This window comes from Lissotriton vulgaris, chromosome 10, assembly GCF_964263255.1.
Source record: "Lissotriton vulgaris chromosome 10, aLisVul1.2, whole genome shotgun sequence".
Classification (NCBI taxonomy): Eukaryota; Metazoa; Chordata; class Amphibia; order Caudata; family Salamandridae; genus Lissotriton; species Lissotriton vulgaris.
Window position 1 is genome coordinate 76039048 of NC_141698.1, and position 18660 is coordinate 76057707.

Consider the following 18660-nt stretch of genomic DNA (forward strand, 5'->3'; position numbering starts at 1 on the left):
GGTTCAGTAGCTCTTGGGATAGAACCCAAGACTCACTCCATCCTGCTTATTGCAGTACTGCATGGCGGTGGTGTTGTCTTTGAAAACATACATCAGCCTTGATAGACGATACGAAGACCTTTAACGCCACGCATGGCCCACAACTCAGACAGATTGATGTGCAGCCAGTTTAAAACCAGGGACCAGAGTAAACTGATCTCCTCTTATCCCAGGTGAGGGCTCCATCCAGCAGGCACATGAACTCAGAGTGGGAAAGGGAGAGGGTGTCTGCTGCTGGTCAAGTTGAGGTATAGCAGCCACCACTGCAGATCTCATGCACATCCTATGTAGTCTCCTCTGAAACCTGGATGACATCTAACAAGTTTCCTTGGTACTGAGCCCACTTAGGCTTCAGTGGGCCTGCATATGCCACCTGGTTAAGTGGACAAGCAGGATGCATGAGGCCATCAGGTACAGAACCCTCAAATCTACTCTCACCAAGATCCAAGACTGAGGTGGAAACATTGAAATCAGAGCACAAATGTTCTGGGCTTGTTGTGACAGAGGGAATGCCCTGAACATCGCTGTGTCCAGAATAGCTCATATAAAAGGAAGCCTCTGCGAGGAGTCAAGTGTGACTACCGCTCATTGACCGATAACCCCAACAATATCAGGAGGATTGCCATCAACTCGGGTTGGTCCAAGACTGATTGTGGCGAACCTGCCTTCAACAGCCAATTGTCGAGTTAGTGGGAAACTGGTATCCCTGACCTTCAAAGGTGGTCAGCAAAATTTGCCATCACTTTTGTGAATCCCAGAGGGGCCCTGGGAAGGCCAAAGAGGAGTACAAGAAACTGACAATGCTCCTGGCAGACTTTGAACAGCAGTAACATCTATGACACAGCAAGACGATGACAGTGTGAATCCTTCTGGTCCAAGGCGATAATCCAGTCACCCAGAACCAGGATAGACTGAACTTTGGCTAAACTGAACATTTAAAATTTGCCCATTCAGTGAGTGAAGATGCAAAATAGGTGAATGTCTCTGTTCTTTTTCGGCATACGGAAATAGTAGGAGTAGCAACCTGTCCTTACTTCTGAGCCTAACACCCTCTTGATTGCCCGTTTGTCCAACAGAGCCTTCACCTCTTGCAACAAGATGAAATGGTGATCCTCTGAAAGCCCCTCTGATGTAGGAGGGAGATGAGGTAGGTCGGAAAGGAATGAAAGGGCATAGCCCTGCTGGGCAATCAGGAGGACCCATGTGTCAGATATAATGCCCTGTCACCCTGGAAGAAAATATTTGATCCTTCTTGTCACAGGGTTACTGTGAGCTGCTAAGCGCAAACTAAAGTGGCATGGAGGCTGACAGTGGACGGCTGAGTGGGACCGTGTCCCTGGTGACATTGTCCGGGTCTGCCGGATCCCTGTCCTCAGCACCAAATGGACTGGAATGACTTCTACTGTGGTGGCTGAGCCTGGCAAAGCCTACACCCCAACCTCCTGGAGTAGCCTTTAAAGGGCTGAATTGCTGAGGAAGCTGACAGGCAGGGTCAGAAAACCACAAGGAACGCTTTGTGGCTCTGCCTCAGGGGAAAAATCAGTCTTTTAAGCAAAGAGGTGAGACCCATGAAAAAATCATATCCATTAGAGATGCATGCACGTCCCCAGAAAAGCCAATGGTTCGCATCTGCATGTGGCATCGGAGCATCACATTAGTACCCATTGCATGCCTTAAGCAGTCAGTTATATTAATGTCATACTTTGGTACATACTAATTGTCCTGAATGGTGGAGCCAAAGAGGCTCAAAACTCTTCCGGGCCCGCTGGTAAGATCATGCGAGCCATGCCACAAATGTCATGCGTATAGTAGCCTAATATCCTACGGTCCAGGAGTGTACTAAAGAGTGGGACTAAGAGTCCTATTTTTATACCTGGTGTCTCCTTTGTAGTGGAAAAAAACTTTGGGAGATTTCCCCTACAGAAGTGTCTGAGATTTCCTGCCTCCGTGCCCTGGTCCCAGTCTATTTACAGGTACAATAGGCTAGTATGCAGTCCTTTGTGTGTGAGCTGAGGCAGTGCCTTTAAAGTGCAAGTGTGACAGGTGACAGCTCCATCCCTCTCATCAAGTCAGGCTGTCCCACCCTGCCAACACCCAGACCCTCTATTGTGTTGCTGTCTCTGAGGAATGCACAAAGGCTAACTGCCAACTACACTTAGTCATGTGACCCAGGAAACAGGCACCGAATGGTTAGGACAAGAAAATGCCAACTTTAATTTTCAAAATTGTAACTTACAATCCAACTTTACCATTAAAGAGGGTTTTAAATTACAATTCCTCAGACCCAGACATGAAATTCCTACATGCTTCCAAACGAATGTTATCACTTATTAAATGTAAAAAGAGAACCCTATGGTATCACCTGGGAGAGGCAGGCCTTTGCAATGTGAAAAACGAATTTGAGAGCTTTTCACTATCAGGACATGTAAAAGTTAAAAGTACATGTCCCACTTTGTAAACACAATGCACCCTGCCCCATTGGCTGTGTAGGGCCTACCCTAAGGGTGACGTATTTGTATGAAAGAGAACGTTTAGACCTGGCAAAAGGTTTATTTTGCCAGATCGAAATGGCAGTTTAAAACTGCATACACAGGCTGCAATGGCAGGCCTGAGACATGCCTATAAAGGGCTACATAAGTGGGTGGTGCAAGGAGAGCTGCAGACCCACTAGTAGCATTTCATTTACATGGGTACATGTAGTAAGATTTTACTAGGGACTCAGGAGTAAATTAAATGTGTCTTTTAGGAATAAGCCAATTTTACCATGTTTAAAGGAAAGAGCACAAGCACTTTAGCTTTGGTTAGCAGTGTATAGAGTCCTAAAAGCCAACAAAAACGGGTTCAGAGAAACACAAGGGGTGAAGTAAAAAAGTTTGGGGGTGACCCTGCAGAGCGAGCCAGGCCCAACACTTGGCTACTTGTTCGATGGCTTCTAAGGAGGTTCCAGAGTAGCGTGCTACTCGCTGTAAAGCCCTTCAACACTTCACCAGTGTAGTAAGAGCTATATAAATACAATTACAATTTAGAGGATCTCAGCTTTATTCAAAGATGAGGATAGGGCGACTCCCCTAAAAACACCCCTGCACCTGAGGACAGCTGGCATGCAATCTTAAGCAAGACCATGGAAGTAAAAGGCACACAGCCCGAGCTGCTCACTGTGGAAGAAGGCCAAGCCCCTTTGTGGTGTATTCCACGAACCACAATATTGATACAGGGGCAAATCCTTGCCAGCGCTCCCAGTTTAGGGACTTTGTTATTCTAGAAATGCCTGCACTAAATATTCTTCCAGAGTGGCTTGCAGTGCCCTGATCACAAAACATACAATGATGACAACACGACGACTGTGTGCTGGGCGAAGGAGATGAATATTTTACAAATGATAATGAACGAATGAAGAAAGGAAAAGTAACTGAATTAAAGGAGGAATCAAGGGGTTAAGGGCTCAATGAATAAATAGATCAATGTATGATTTAGCTCACAACATTCGAATGTAATAGACACTCACTTCAAATTCAGCACCTGGGCACCAACCCCCAGTCTCCCCTGTAAAAGTACCTGAATGTGTCACAGGCCACATTTTCCTATCTGATGAAGCCCTTTCAACTCCTATTAATTCCTAACTGGAGAAGGCCACTGAAGCTTCTGCCAGCGCTGGACCTTGTCTTGGTCTGGTTAGTGACTCAGTCACCAGAGCAGAGACATCACTCTTGGCACAGACTGATAGCTCTCCTCCCCACAAAGAGGCCATTTCTAAGGGATGGGTGTTTAATTGCTCGCAGAGTCATCAGCACCCAGTGGGTCACAGACACGAAGTCTCAGGGGGCTGAGGGGTGGGGGCTGGATCCCACCAGGGCCCTCTGCCGTGATCTCAATCAGAGGAGGATCAGTGAGGTGGAGGCCAGCAAGAAACCACAGGGCAGGAAGACGCCCCCCAACTGGGAGCCCAGGATAACTGGGAGCCCAGGATAACTGGGAGTTCCAGCCAAGGGATGAGTTACCCCATCAAGAGGCCTCCATCTCAGAGTGTCAACCTGCGAACAATAAAAGGAAAACAAATGCAAAACACCAAAAAACAAAACCTACAAGCTAAGGAAGTAGCAATCATTTGGCAAGTCTGCCCTCTATTTTATGTTTTATTCTTATTTTTTGGAGTGGGAAGAACTACACTTACCCTCTGTGTGTCCAGGCCTTAATTTCATAGCCAAATTTTCAACGGCAAAAATATCGTCATGTGAGTAGGTATAGATTTTCTATACCTAAATCCATATATGTGCATTGAATATATATGGATGATAAAGACCGAATCCATCCATCCTTTTACTCCATCCATCCATCCTCCCTTTCATCCATCCCATGCATCCATACTTTCATTCATACATCAATTATTTCTCTCATCATCCATCCGCTCATCCATCCCTCCATCAATACACCCACCCACCCACCCTCCCTTTCAGTCATCTATCCATTCTTTCTCTCATCCATCCATCCACCCACCCTCACTTTCACTCACTCACCCATCCACTCTTTCACACATCCATCCTTTAATTCATTTATCCATCTACCCATCCACCTTTTCACTCACATCCATCCACCATTCCTTCCACACACTCACTTTTGCCTGGCAAGGTGCAGACAGAAGAGGCCCATCAAGAACTTCACCCCTTCTATAGCTGCTAAAGTTGGGAGTTCATGAAGTCCAGCATCCATTTTTTATTCATCTGTTCATCCATCCTTAGGCTCACCCATCTATTCACACTTTCCTTTCATCCATCCATCCACCCTGCTACTCCCCCCATCCCTCCCCCTTTCACTTAACTATACATACTTTCACTCACTCATGCATCCTTACTTTCTCTCATCATCCATTCACCCTTTCACTCATCCACCCACCCTCCCTTTTATTCATCCATCCATTCTTTCACTTATCCATCCATCCAACCTTTTATACATCCATCCACCCTCTCTTTTACTCATCCATCATTACCTACATCCTTTCATTCATCCACCCATTCTTCCACTCACTCACACACCCACTCACCCGTTCAGTTATTTATGATCCTTTGCCTGCAGAGTTGCAGACAGAAGAGGCCCATCAAGAACTTCACCCCTTCTATAGCTGCTAAAGTTGGGGGTTCATGAAGTCCAGCATCCATCCTTTTACTCATCCATCCATCCTTTCTCTCACCCATCTATCTACCCTTTCACTTCGTCCATCCATCCACCCTGCTACTCTACCTATCCATCTACCCTTTCACTTAGCCATCCATACTTTCACTCACTCATGCATCCATACTCACTCATGCATCCAACAACCCAGAACAAAGCGGAACGAAGCTGAACCATTGCTGATGACCCAGAGCTAACGCACAATCACAGCAAACACAGCAAACGCAAGACGTGGGAAAGACTGCTGTACCTGGTCAGTGGACAAGGCTGACCCTCATCGATGAACTCCTCGGACGTCGGACCCTGATTCGGGCGGACCACCAGATGCGGAGCGAGCGCGGAGAATCCACGGCGGTCATTCTCTCGGCTGTGAGCGGGTCTGAAGACGCTGGGAGCAATCGACGTCGGCTCCGGTGCCTGTGAACATGGAGTGACCAGAGCGGAGGGCGGAGCTGGGAAATCTCGGTTGCCGACGCGAGAGGTAGGAACGTCCACACCCTCAGAGCGGCCCCACCAGATGATAACTCCCCGTTGACAGCAACTCCCCGGAATACAGGCAGGGGAAAACGGGAGGATACTGCTACTGCTGAGCAGGATTAAGGAACGAGAAGCGGCCCGCCTGACCTTAAAATGGCGGCCGCTTAGGACGCACATTCCACGCTACCCCATCTAAACCCTCCTACCACCAACCTGGAGGCACAGACAGTGTAATAGGACTGGCGGCTGGAGACAGGGAAGGAAGATATCCCTCCGATCAGTCAGGAAAGTGAGAAAGGACCAATTAAGAAAACAAGGGAAATAGGACTGGCGCCTGGAGCAAGAGAAAGGAGACCACCCAGAACCCACCTAACCGACTAAACTACCAAAGGACCAATGAGAAGCAAGAACTAAGAGACTTCCCAGTACTCAGCCAATATATACTGAAAAGTTACAAGGACCATCCAAGCTAAGGAGTGGAAAGAGAAAAGAGGCTAGGAAAAGGAAAAAGGAATTAAACAACTTCTAGAGAGAACAGATATTAAACCCTCTCAAGAAACCTCAGGGACAGACTCGGTTAACATCAGACACTTGCGATTTATCTCCTGACAACCAGTTTTTAAATTTCGGGATAGTTTATTAATTAATTAATTAATTAAATAGTATTGAGGGCATCAAAAATTACAAAGAACAGATGAAAATAAGATACCATAATTAATACAGACCAATTAATCTGGGGATCCACTATGAAATAGTAATCTGGAAGTCACTCTCAACTTCTATATCGTCCACGTCTACAAGGGTATAATAATAAGAGCGAACTAAACTATAGAAGAAGTTTTACCTGCCACTGCGTAATAATAGCACTGAGTTACTCGATTTCTATATCCTCTAGGAAACACTGGCCGGGAACTACTCAGTACATCTCAGCACAACATAGTCAATAGGGAACCTCTCAGTATAATATAATCAACAGACCTCTGCAAACCCTCAATGTGAAGCGGAAATGGACGGAAGAAACATAGGTTCGATAATGTCCAATGCAAAAAGCATAGAATACCCTTCAACCTTATCCAAAAATGCGGCCAAAAAATTCAAACACAATACGCTGAGAAAAAACCCAGACATGCTGTTCTCTGACCCATACTTTGATAGAGTTAAAGGCATCATGATGAATGACCTTATATTCTACACAGACAAAACAGCTAAATGGCGCAACGCCATTACAAAATTGCTGTTCACCAAAACTATAAAAAATATACCATATGGAACAAAAATAACAACCTCACTTACGAAAAGAAGTGAGACAGAATTATGCATTACCATGTATAAAACGGGAATAGTGCTGATACAAGCAGCCAACAGAGAACTCGAGAAATTTGAGACAACCTTCCATAACTTAAAGAAATACACAGAAAGACCAAACCACCAACAAAACATGACACCACCAGATGCCGCACCTGAATACATTGAATCCAACACTAGAGTCACCAGTCAATCGGTCGTCAGGAACAACCAAGCCTCTAACACTAGAGATCTCTCCGACAACACGAGGGTAATACCTGAGACTGAGATAGAAAGGATTGCGACATCTTCTAACCTTGAAATCAAAGAGAATTACCAGGCACCAAGGAAAGTACAGCTGCCGCTAACGCACAACTCGACCGCGCATGAGGAATGCACCTCAACTCCAAACGAGTCCCTCCATGAAGCTAACGGAAGAAACAGGGCAGATAACATCGACCTTTCACATCCTCCCTCGAATACGAGACACGAGTCCCATAGAGTCATACTCACAAAAACACCCCTTACATCCCCTAATACAGGAAGTAATGAGGACACCGCCAATAGACCCAGAATTCGTAACCAGACCAAGGATACCAAGAAAAAATCTATGGCAACTAGAACAGATCATTCATGGAATTCATCCCGAACACAGAAAGAAGTCAAGGAACTCCAGAAACTCGTAGGAAACCTGGCACAAAATTCGAGGAAAATATCACAGATAATTGGAAGAATCTGGGAGATGGCGATAAGTACGCACACCAAGGTCTCACACATCCAGAATCTCGTACTCAGACCCAACAGACCTAACAGGACCAAGCCCTTGTCTAATGAAGAAGCTTCGGCCTTACTCCGATCCTATGAACAAACCGAACAAATTGCCCTTGGGAGAGAGGAGAATATCAAAACTGTACCCATCGACTCTAACAGAACTTCCAGAAGGAATGACCGGAAAGCAATTCACCAAAATCTACAACATATTCAGCTCACGGCAGCCGAATCTGATAGTGTAAAACTCTTTAATTCACAGAAACCCCTGAAGTGCCTACTTCTTAACTGTCGCTCAGCGACGAAACATGCATCAGACATAGCTGCCTATATCATCAACAATGAAATTGATTTGGCCATCCTCACCGAAACATGGCTCAATGAATCATCATCGCCTACCATGGATCTCCTAATACCACCACAATATAACATCGTCAGGTTAGACAGACCATTGAATGTAGGAGGAGGCATAGCGTGCATTCATCGTTCAGAGATCGAGGTCCGTGAATTCCAGTCTGACCCCCTAGAATCCTGTGAATACCTTGGTATTAATGTGAGATCACCAAATAATCAAAGTTGCAACTTGCATGCATTTTACCATCCACCAGGAGACAACGCAAAGTTTTCAGAGCAATTGATAGAGATCATAACGACCAACTCTAACTCGGAGGCCAATAACATTTTCCTAGGCGACTTTAACCTCCACTGGAACGACGACAATGACAAGCTGGTCAACTCGCTTAAAGACTTCCTTTGTGAGCTAAAACTTACACAAGCATGCAACCAACCCACTCACACACAAGGAGCGACCTTAGACTGGATTATTTCAAGAAATACAGAGACATCAATCCTCGCTATAGAACCATGTGATTGGTCCGACCATCACATCATAACATTCACGATACCTACAATGAAAAAGGGAAAGACCGTTCAACCACGCAAGCTCAAGAAACTGATCCGAGACACAAAAGAGGCTAATATTGAACTACTGGTTGAAAGGTGTGAGAAAGACCTGAAGCCTCCCATTAATAAGCAAAATGTCAATGCGCTGACCGATCACTACACAACGGTGATCGGTAATATCGTTAATGACACCATGCCCCAAAAACTGAAAAACTGCTCAGAGAAGCCAAAAAATCCTTGGTTTAGTGAGTCACTGAACGAGGACAGGCGCAAATTGAGAATGGCCGAAAGGAAATGGAGACAACATCCCGCCTCACCCGAGCTGAGAGCGCTCAGAAAAACAAGAAAAGATTACAACAAAAAGATAATCAACTCCAAAAAAGAATTTATCAGAGCTGAACTGGACAATGCCAGAAATAGACCACGAAAACTCTTCGAGATCTTAAAACAACAATCAAATAAACTAGCCAAAACGGTTCGAGAGAACACAAAAATCCCCATAAGCTGCGAGGAATTCTCATCATTTTTCACAGAAAAATCGAAAATGCTTGATGTTGAACTCACAAACGCAGCAGCCAACCTTATGACCCCTCCTCCATCGATATATGAGACCAATGCGGCAACAGAGGGTCTTCAAACAAAAAACAAGGCCAACTGGGACACATTCGAATTATACGACCAAGTAAAGATCGCCAAAACGCTGGCCGAAATGAGACCTAACAACCACTATCAAGACCCTCTACCGGGAAAATGTGTAAGAGAAATCAGCCACACGCTAGTTCCAATTTGGACCGAGATAATAAATGCCTCACTTGCGCAAGGGATCCTTCCTGACTGCCTAAAAACAGGGCAGGTAGCACCCATCATCAAAAAACCGACAGCTGATGCAACAGACCTAAACAACTATCGACCAGTGACTAACATCCCTCTACTGGCCAAGGTCATTGAGAAATGTGTGCAGGGCCAACTAAGCCAACACATCACCAAGTTCTCGCTGCTAGATGATTGCCAGTCAGGTTTCAGAACAGGGCACAGTACTGAGACTGCGATTCTGCATATCGTTGATGATGCCCTTCAGGCTCTAGACCGAAATCAAACATGCCTACTGATCCTCCTAGACCTGTCATCAGCATTTGACACGGTAAAGCACGAAATACTAATGACCAGGCTACAAGATAGGATGGGCTTGTCCGGAAATGTGCTGAAATGGTTCAACTCTTTCCTACAGAACAGGACTCAGCGATTCCAGGTTAACCAAGTAATATCTTCCCCGACACCCAACATAATCGGGGTCCCACAAGGCTCAACGCTATCCCCTGATCTATTCAACTTGTATGTTGAACCTCTCACAGAGATCCTTCAAAAATCTCAGATATCCTATCATATGTATGCAGATGACACGCAAATATACATGAAGATCACCTCCCTTGAGGACATTGACCGAATAAACGAGACATTAAAGAGAGCCCTGAGATGGTTAACAACGAACCATTTGAAACTAAACACCCAGAAAACCGAATTCCTTCTAATCTCACCGACAAGGATCCAATCTGAAGTTAAGGAATGGACTAAACTGGTGACGTCGCTAAATTGCACCCCGACCCTAGTTAACTCAGCTAAATCACTAGGAATCACGCTAGATGAAAACCTCGACATGAAACAACACATTAACTCAATGGCCAAGAGCGCCCGCTTCCACCTGAATTACTTAAGAAAACTGAAACCCTTTATCTCAGTGAGGGATCTAAAACTGGCTATCCAATCATTAGTGATCTCGAGGATCGAATACGGCTGCACCACATTATCTGGCCTTCCGAAAACATCCACAGCACCACTAAAAGCCTGCCTCAACGCTGCGGCTAGACTCATCACGGGATCGAAGAAATTTGATCACATATCTCCACACCTGAAAGCACTAAACTGGCTACCTTACGAGGCCAGAATTCAAATGAAGATGGCCTGTATTACTCATAAAGCGGTCCATTACAACACGCCTAGTTACCTAGCCAAGAAACTTAAGCTATCAGGAGGTAACAGACCTACCAGAAGCACAAAAGAGTTACTATTGCGACCAGCCTTTTTCCACAAGAAAAAGACCTACAACAGAGCATTCTCAGGAGCTGCGCCCAGAATCTGGAACTCACTCCCGCCAAACCTCAGGAAGATTCAAAATACAGCAACATTTAAACGAGAACTGAAGTCCCACTTGATGAGTAAATACCCTACCTAAAGAAGCCGATGGACTATTGGGATGATCATTTTCGCTACCAGAGGGTTGTCCGCGGCATGAAAATTGGAGGATCAATAACTGATATCGAACTGTATTTCCATGGTCAAGCCGAGGCTAGACACGTTATTGCTACTTAGTATTTTGTGAACCTATAACTACCTCACTTGTTTGTGAACTTATAACTATATCTCACAGATATAATATATGTAACGGCTTTCTCACCCTATTTACTAATCCATCTTATCCTTGATATGCACTTGATGGCCATATAACCCTACCTCATCGAGCTTGTTATTGGTTCTAGGACACAAGCTAAACCTCGTGCGTCACCTAATGCTAATTGCACAGACACTAGTAACTATATATCTAATCATGTCCTTACGGTATATTACCCTCTACCTCATATCTATTTGTTGTTGTTGTTATTACTGTTACTATAATGTATACCTGGAACTCTTTTCCCTGTTAAGCGCTCTGATACCCACGGGTCTTGTCCGCGCTATACAAAACTCTATAAATAAATAAATAAAATAAATAAATAAATAAATACTCTGTCTCATCATCCATTCACCCTTTCACTCATTTATCCATCCACCCTTTCATCCACCCATCCACCCTCCCTTCCATTCATCCATCCATTATTTCACGTATTTATCCGTCTTAACTTTTATCCATCATCCACCCCCTCTTTCACTCATCCATCCTTTCATTCATTCATCTTCTCTATAACTTATGCATCCTTGTATCTATGCTTTCATTCATTCGTCCATCCTATCACTAACTCACTGCAGAGTTGCAAACAGAAGAGGCCTATCAAGAACTTCACCCACGATGTAGCTGCTAAAACAGGAGGTTCACGACGCCTCTGCGTTTACCAACTTTTACTTTGAGGACTTTGTTTGTTTACCTCTAGGAAAGGTTCTGAAAAAGGACCCTGGTGAGATCAGATTCATACACAACCTATCCGCCCCAGGGACTGGTGAATCAATGATGCAATTGAGCCTGGGTGATGCATGGTAACATATTCATCTCTATATGAGACCATGCCAAGCTGAGGAAGTTGGGTGGGTGCCCTAATTGCAATGCCATTCATGGAATCAGCATTTCATCTGGTTCCAGTTCATACTGATGACTTACATCTGCTAGGTTTTCAATTTGAGGGTAACCTCTTTTATGACAGATGCATGCCCGTGGGGTGCTCAGTATCTTACGCCTACTTTGAGCAGTTCTGCTCCTTTCAGGACACCTAAGGTCTCTTAGGTGTCTGGAACCACTTTCATTATCTATTACCAGGATGATTTCCTCTTCCTGGGCCCCAGGGGCTCCTGGAGGAATAAAAGTTCACTGCCTTCTTTAATTAGACTCAAGGACAAGTTTGGGCTGTCGCGATCCGTAACTCAGGCAATGGTGGGGATTATGGAGAAGCACCAAAGAACCTTCTCATCAGCTGAAATAAGACAAGACATCAGGATCTGATGATCATTCCTTGAGAACTCTAATGGCACAATGGTTTGGCACACATTAGTTCAGTCAAGCCAGGATGCCAGCCTATTAACGGTTGAAGCGGGCAGTGTGGATTTTGCTGCCAACTTGGGCAGCAAATGGGGTGCCAAAACATGGCCGCAGCTTGGCTTACACTGCGCTGGTGTCTTTTAGCCATGTTGCAGAGCAGCTGTGCAGCGTGGCTAAAAGTTTTTTTTTAAGTACTATGAAAGTGCTATGACACTGGAAGGTAAAAAAAAGAGTTTTTTTTTCAAAATAACTTTTAGCTGTGCTGCACAGGTGCCACGCTGCTCTACAACATGGGTAAAATATATTGGTAAAGCCAGTAGCTCTCACAGAGGCGAGACCTATTGATTTTACCAGTGCTTGTTTTCTATGTGGACTAATTGGTTTTGAAGTGTCGGTTTCAGGGTATTCTTTTGTGTATCACTGTGTGGTTGCGTGTGTTCATCAATGTGTGCATGGTTGTGTGTACCTGTGTATCCTTGTGTCTTTCTCTTTCTATGTGAGTTTGTATGTGTGTGTGTTTCCATACTTGAATGTACGTGTCTTTCGGTGTGTGTTTTTTCACCAACATTTGAGTGTTTTCTTGTGTGGTCTAGTGTGTATTAGTACTTGGGTGTGTATCCATGTGTACGTATATGCCGTGTGTATCTATGCATGTATATGTGTGGAAGTCATTGGCGGCTCCTCCGCTAAGGTGGAGGAGGGTCACCAGGGTCGGATTGGCAAGGCGGGCATTCGGGAATGGGCCGAAGGGCCGGTGCCTCAGTGCCCTCTGTGGGCCGGTTTTTTTCTCCCCTGTCCCAGTCCACAGAGAGTGGACTAGGAAAGGGGAGGAAAAAAAACGGCCCACAGAGTGCACGGAGACAGAGACTGAGAAATCGAAAGCAGCCTCGCTATGCGGCCAGACAGCGATTGTCAGCTGTGGGCTCTCCTTCACCCCTACCCTGCCAAGCAATCAAGCTGAGGCTGGGCTGGGGAGGGGTGATTGTTTGCAATAATCGGCGTCCCTGGGGGCCAGGTGTTTCTCAGGCCTTTGAGCCATTTGCACCTCGGCCCCCTGGCGCCCATGCAGCCCAGAAACGGTGTTAGTCTTAACACCTCGCCCACAGCCCTTCACATTCAGGGCATAGTGGGCGAGGAAGAATGGGTCTTGCTGTGGGGGCCTGGTGATCTTTGGAATTTTTTTGTTTTATTTATGTATTTATGCGATTTTATATAGCGCAGACTTTACCCGAAGGTGTCAGAGCGCTTCACACTAGGAACAGCAATGATACATGAGGAGAACATTATAAGTGGACACATTACAAAAGCAAACGTTAAGTTACATGAATCAAAAGTGACAATAGTGAGCAAACAAAATACAAGAGGAGCAAACGATACATTACAGGAGGAAAGAGAGATATGTGTGCAGGTTACAAAAGCGTACAAAATACAAGTAGAGGTATAATACTGCAATTAATGGCAGACACTCCAGCACAAGAACAAACGTTACGTAGGCAATGGTGGCACTTGTGCAAGTATCTAAAGCAAACAAAAGTGCGAGGTAGCAAACAGTGTGTTACAAGAGAAAAGTGACTTGTGCAAGTTACAAAAATGTACCATACACAGGTACAAGGGTAATACTACAGTAAATGGTAAATACTCAAACTGCCAGAACACACTGGGAAGGCACTTCCCATGCACCAGCTTCACCTCAGCCTCCCCCCTGGCTACCTGGCTACCTTGGATGACCCAGAAAGCTGTGTTTTGTGCTCCCCTGCCAGGACATTTTCCCAAGGCCTGGAGGGTTGATTAATTTACTAATTGCAGGGGCCTTACCTCTGTTCGTGTGCTCCTGAGCTGAAGGTCTGGGGAGGGCTGAGTAGGTTAGTAATAGCAGGGGCTTTGCTGCTTTTCAGGTACTCCTGTGCTGGAGGGCTGGAATAATTTTGTGACAAAAAGGGGCCTTGCTATTTTTTTTAGTTGCTCAGCATGTAGGCCATTGTCACCTTGGCCCTGTGTCGCGTGCAAGAACAGTATCCTCCCACTTTCATTCCTTGTCTGTGCAAATGGTGTTTCATGAAAGAGCACGCCCCTTGAATGTGGGCCACGCCCCTTAAATATGGGCCACGCCTCTTGAATGTGGGCCACTTTTTTCATCAGTGCCCGGGCCGAATTGTGATCCCAATCCGACCCTGACTGGGTCACCCCACTGCTTTAAAGCAGTGCGAAAGAAAAAAGGAAAAATAACGGAGTGTTATTATCATTGTATTTTTTGTATTACAGTTGCCGCAACGCCAGGTTAGGGCGGGGCTGGGCTCCCCGCGTCACAGGAAGGAGAGGTGGCTGCGTCTCTTCGCCGGCCGGCCATACATTCATGCGCACTGTGCGTGTTCGCCATCCAGGCTGCATTACAGCCTGCGTGGAGAGCATGCCCAGAGCTTCCACTCTCTCTCTGAGCCCCAAACCACGGCGCTCAGACCAATCAGGACGCTGCTATCAGCAGCATCTTGATTGGTCAGCGGTGTCTGGAAACCTGGGTGCTTCTTGTTCCTGACCTGCGGAGGAGAGGCGGTGACTTGCGACAGCTGGCGACGACACCAGCAGGTAAGTTTTATTTTTTCCCAGCCCCCTGCCAGCCGCCACTGGTGGAAGTGTGTGCATCCGTGCATGCAGCTTTGTTTGTCTCTTTGTTTGTGTTTAAGTGAGTGTGTATGCCTGCAGTGCACATCCATGTATGTCTGTGCACGCGTGTGTGACTGCTTATACCCGTGTATGCACATTTACCTCTCTAACTGACCACAGGCTGCATCTTTGCTCTTCTTTCAGAAACACCGAAAATTATTTTATAATCGTCGGTATGCCTCTTAGTCTACAGTTTTGTGTAATCTTACATCAAATGCGTAAAACAAAAGTCCCTCAGCGTAGCTATGAGTAATCTTTCCATCTTTAGTACAAGAGTAAACGGTGGCTCAAATCTCTCTGGTACATTTTGAATTTCAGTACTGTAATGTACTGTTGAGACAAATACACCAATCACGGAAGATGCAGTGAATTAAATTTTCTGTAGCCTTTGCTACTCTTCAAAAAAGTCTTCGTTGCACAGTTTCAAGTCCATGTGAAATCGAAAAATGAGAGCAAACTAGTTTTGCACCATTTTTCTGTTCCTTTTAATGAGAATAGAATAAAAGAGATGACGTGCCACTTTTACAGAAGTCTATGACAAATACATGTTTGCCCCATTTTTGGAGTAGAAAGGGCATTTCCCGTCCACTGTGCTGTGTCGGTGACATGGGTAAGAGAAGGAGGAGATGAGAGCAGCTGGAGGGCCTAGATCTGCAGAGGTCCACATCAGAATCAGGAAACACTTTGGCCAGCACAAGCCTATCAAGTAGTGGGAGTTAAGGCTGGAGATTGGACCATGGTTCGCAAGGGGTAAAGAAACGTTTTTCCAAGCTTTAAAAGTCGAATTAGTGCCTTTGGAAATTTGTGGCGAGAGACAGATAGAGGGGCTTGGAACCCAATATGTCAGCCAGTGAGTGTTGTGTTCGAGAGAGGTGGGAGGTTCACCAGAGGGATGGAAGGTCGAGAATGGTGCCCTCTCATCTGAAGGCCCACAGCCCTTTTAAGCAACCCTCAACTGACAACCCCATGAAGATGTCTGGAGCAGAGCGGAAATCCATACTAACTCCTGCACGAAAGCACATCCAGCAACAACTAGAAACCTCAATTTTATAAACAAGCAATTGCAACTTGAATGCTTTTAGCAAATCAACCAGTCACAAAAAACAATAATTAGGTCAATGTAAGGCTACCGTTAGGGCGCATCAGGAAGAACACCACAGAAGAGATCCTCTGACAATGCTCCCTCCATTGGCCCATAAGGAAGGAGGAACCAGCAAGCAGCTAAAAATCAACTGAAAGATCCCAAGTCTGAGTCCAAGGGGCACTCACAAGCCTGAGGGCTCCAAAGTACAACAAACAACAGAGCAGGTCCTAAGGGCTGCCCCCATCAAGAGGAAGGGAGACCCCGAGGGCAATCCACCAAACCTAAAGTGTGCTACCCTTCAACTCAAGAGCACACAGTAGCCTTAACTGGACCTCATCCCTTCTCCTGCCACATTACATCCCTCTCTCTGCCCTTGAGATGTCCAAGAGTGACCAAGAGAGGCGTCTGTCTGTCCACTACCACTTCATCCGGGGAGATACCACTATTTAGGAGAAGATCATGCCATGCACAAGATGCCTTCCTTAGTGACTATCTTTACTCTTTTTTTCTTCTCTCCCATGCGCTGTCATCTCTCCTGCCCTCCCCAACCATTCCAGCGCTTTCCGTCCTCCCTCAGGGGTGTAAAGTGCCAAAGAGGTCTCACCAAAATAACACAGAAAGAATATGGCCCAAGTGAAGCCTGTAACCTCTAGGGATAAAATGGACATAGGGTACAGTTCAAAGTAGAAACATAGGAGAGGTTTTTTGGAGCTGATATTGTGTTACCTTTAGCAGACTATGTACATTGTAAAATGCACCGTGCCTTCTACCACCAATTGCTTCCCAACAGGAGTCAATCCTCATAGCTGTAAAGCTTTGGATGCCGCTTAACCATTTAGAGGCACAAACCCAATCATAATCAATTGGAAATTAAAACCTATTTTCAATTAGTGATGGGAATGACAAAAAAACAAAAGTGTGGGTGTTATTGGCCTTCTAGTTCCTGCTTCCTTTGGAGAAGTGTTAGCCCTGTCTGTCGAACAGCCCTGCTTAGAAGGGTTGATACTGTTTGTTGAAAAGTGGAGGGTGGCTTGCACACTTAAAGCACGGCTTCTAGGGGCAAACTGGAGGAAATGGTCCCATACGTCTTACCTCATAATGGTGGTCCATGCAGGTGAGGTTCCTCCAACAGGCATCTCCGGCCAGTTTATTCACCCCCTGCAATGAGTAACGGGAGAAAACATTGAGTTTTGCTCCAGCTGAAGACCTGTTCAGCAAACCACTTTTCACATTTGTCTTTCTGTTGAGAGCTGCGGCATGTTCAGTACAAATATTGAAAATTGCAGTCGTTTTGTCTTTCGGACACCGAAAATATTTTCTCCAGCAGTAAGATACAGAGAACACGTATCGCATGTGGATCAGCTGGTCAAGCATCCCTCACATACATAAAACAGGTAGAGCATAGGCGACAGCAGTGCACACACACATATATGATAAAGCATATACACAAGGGTGCAAGCTTCCATTCCCTTGGAGTATACAGGCGATCACATTCCCTCAATGAGGGCAAACAAAGTGACAAGCTACAAGGAAAGAGGTGCTGGGGTGAAGGGGAGGTGTAAAAGAGAAAAGGGGCGCTGTTACAACAGTGTTGTGTAAACATGACAGATAATGCCACATCCGGGGTGTTGTGTCTAGTTCTAAAGTCCTGATCTCGTGTCTCTGGCACACTGTGCACAATGCAGGAGTCTGGGAAACAAACACACAGACACACCCACAGTCAATGACAAAAGAAATATGTGATCTCACTATAAATGTGCTGCAAACGAATTCTATAGAAAATTAAGAAACAATTATATGATTACATCATGTGGGGAAGAACTGAGGCTTGAGTTGTGTACCTATGCTCATCAGCCACTTAGGTTTTATGACAGCCTTAATTAAAATTTGGAGGGATCGGAAAATGCTAAAATTTCTGGAGGAAACTAGACATATTAATTAGAACCCTCCGGCTGAATTGCCTCCTCCATAGGTATGGATAGCATTGTGGAGAAAATTAGGCCAGTGGAGTCCACTCCATATTTAGAGTTTCTTTAAAAACTGGAAGGTTTTCAGTTCCCTTCAAACTCTAAATAAGGTCCTACATTCTCTATTGTGGATTGGAATTTATATATTTGCTAGATACTTTAGAGTTTTGTTTTCAATTGAACTACACAAGGATCTATGGCCCCTGCCCGCAGGACACTGAACACAAATTGGCTTGAGGTCATGAAAAACAGAAAATAAAATATGCTCAGATCCTCATGTAGGTCACAAATCACAGTTCCCGCGTTCTCCAAAATCTCATGAATCCACAACGTAATGGCGGTGATTGGCCGCTGTTTGATCCAGAAGTCAAGTAATGGCCAAAACTGGGAGGGGTGCTCTATCAACATGTGGAGTTTTTAATGTTGATCTGCATTTATATCAACTCTGCAATATAGGATAAAAACCTCGCTTCGTGGTGACTAGAAGTGGAGTTAAGAACAGTAAATTTACACTTCCCTGTGTATGCTTACCTTCACAAATTGTTGCTAGTTTTTTTTTTTAATATATC

General features: G+C 45.2%; 1 protein-coding gene across 1 annotated transcript in view; it reads right to left on the reverse strand.

Annotated features, from left to right (window-relative positions):
• LMF1 (lipase maturation factor 1) overlaps nt 1-18660 on the reverse strand; it is a 705094-nt gene that overhangs the window by 554548 nt on the left and 131886 nt on the right. The window contains exon 2 of the mRNA XM_086940536.1: nt 17217-17282. Within this exon, the coding sequence (XP_086796662.1) occupies nt 17217-17282 (66 nt within the window). The remainder of the gene's footprint in view (nt 1-17216; nt 17283-18660) is intronic.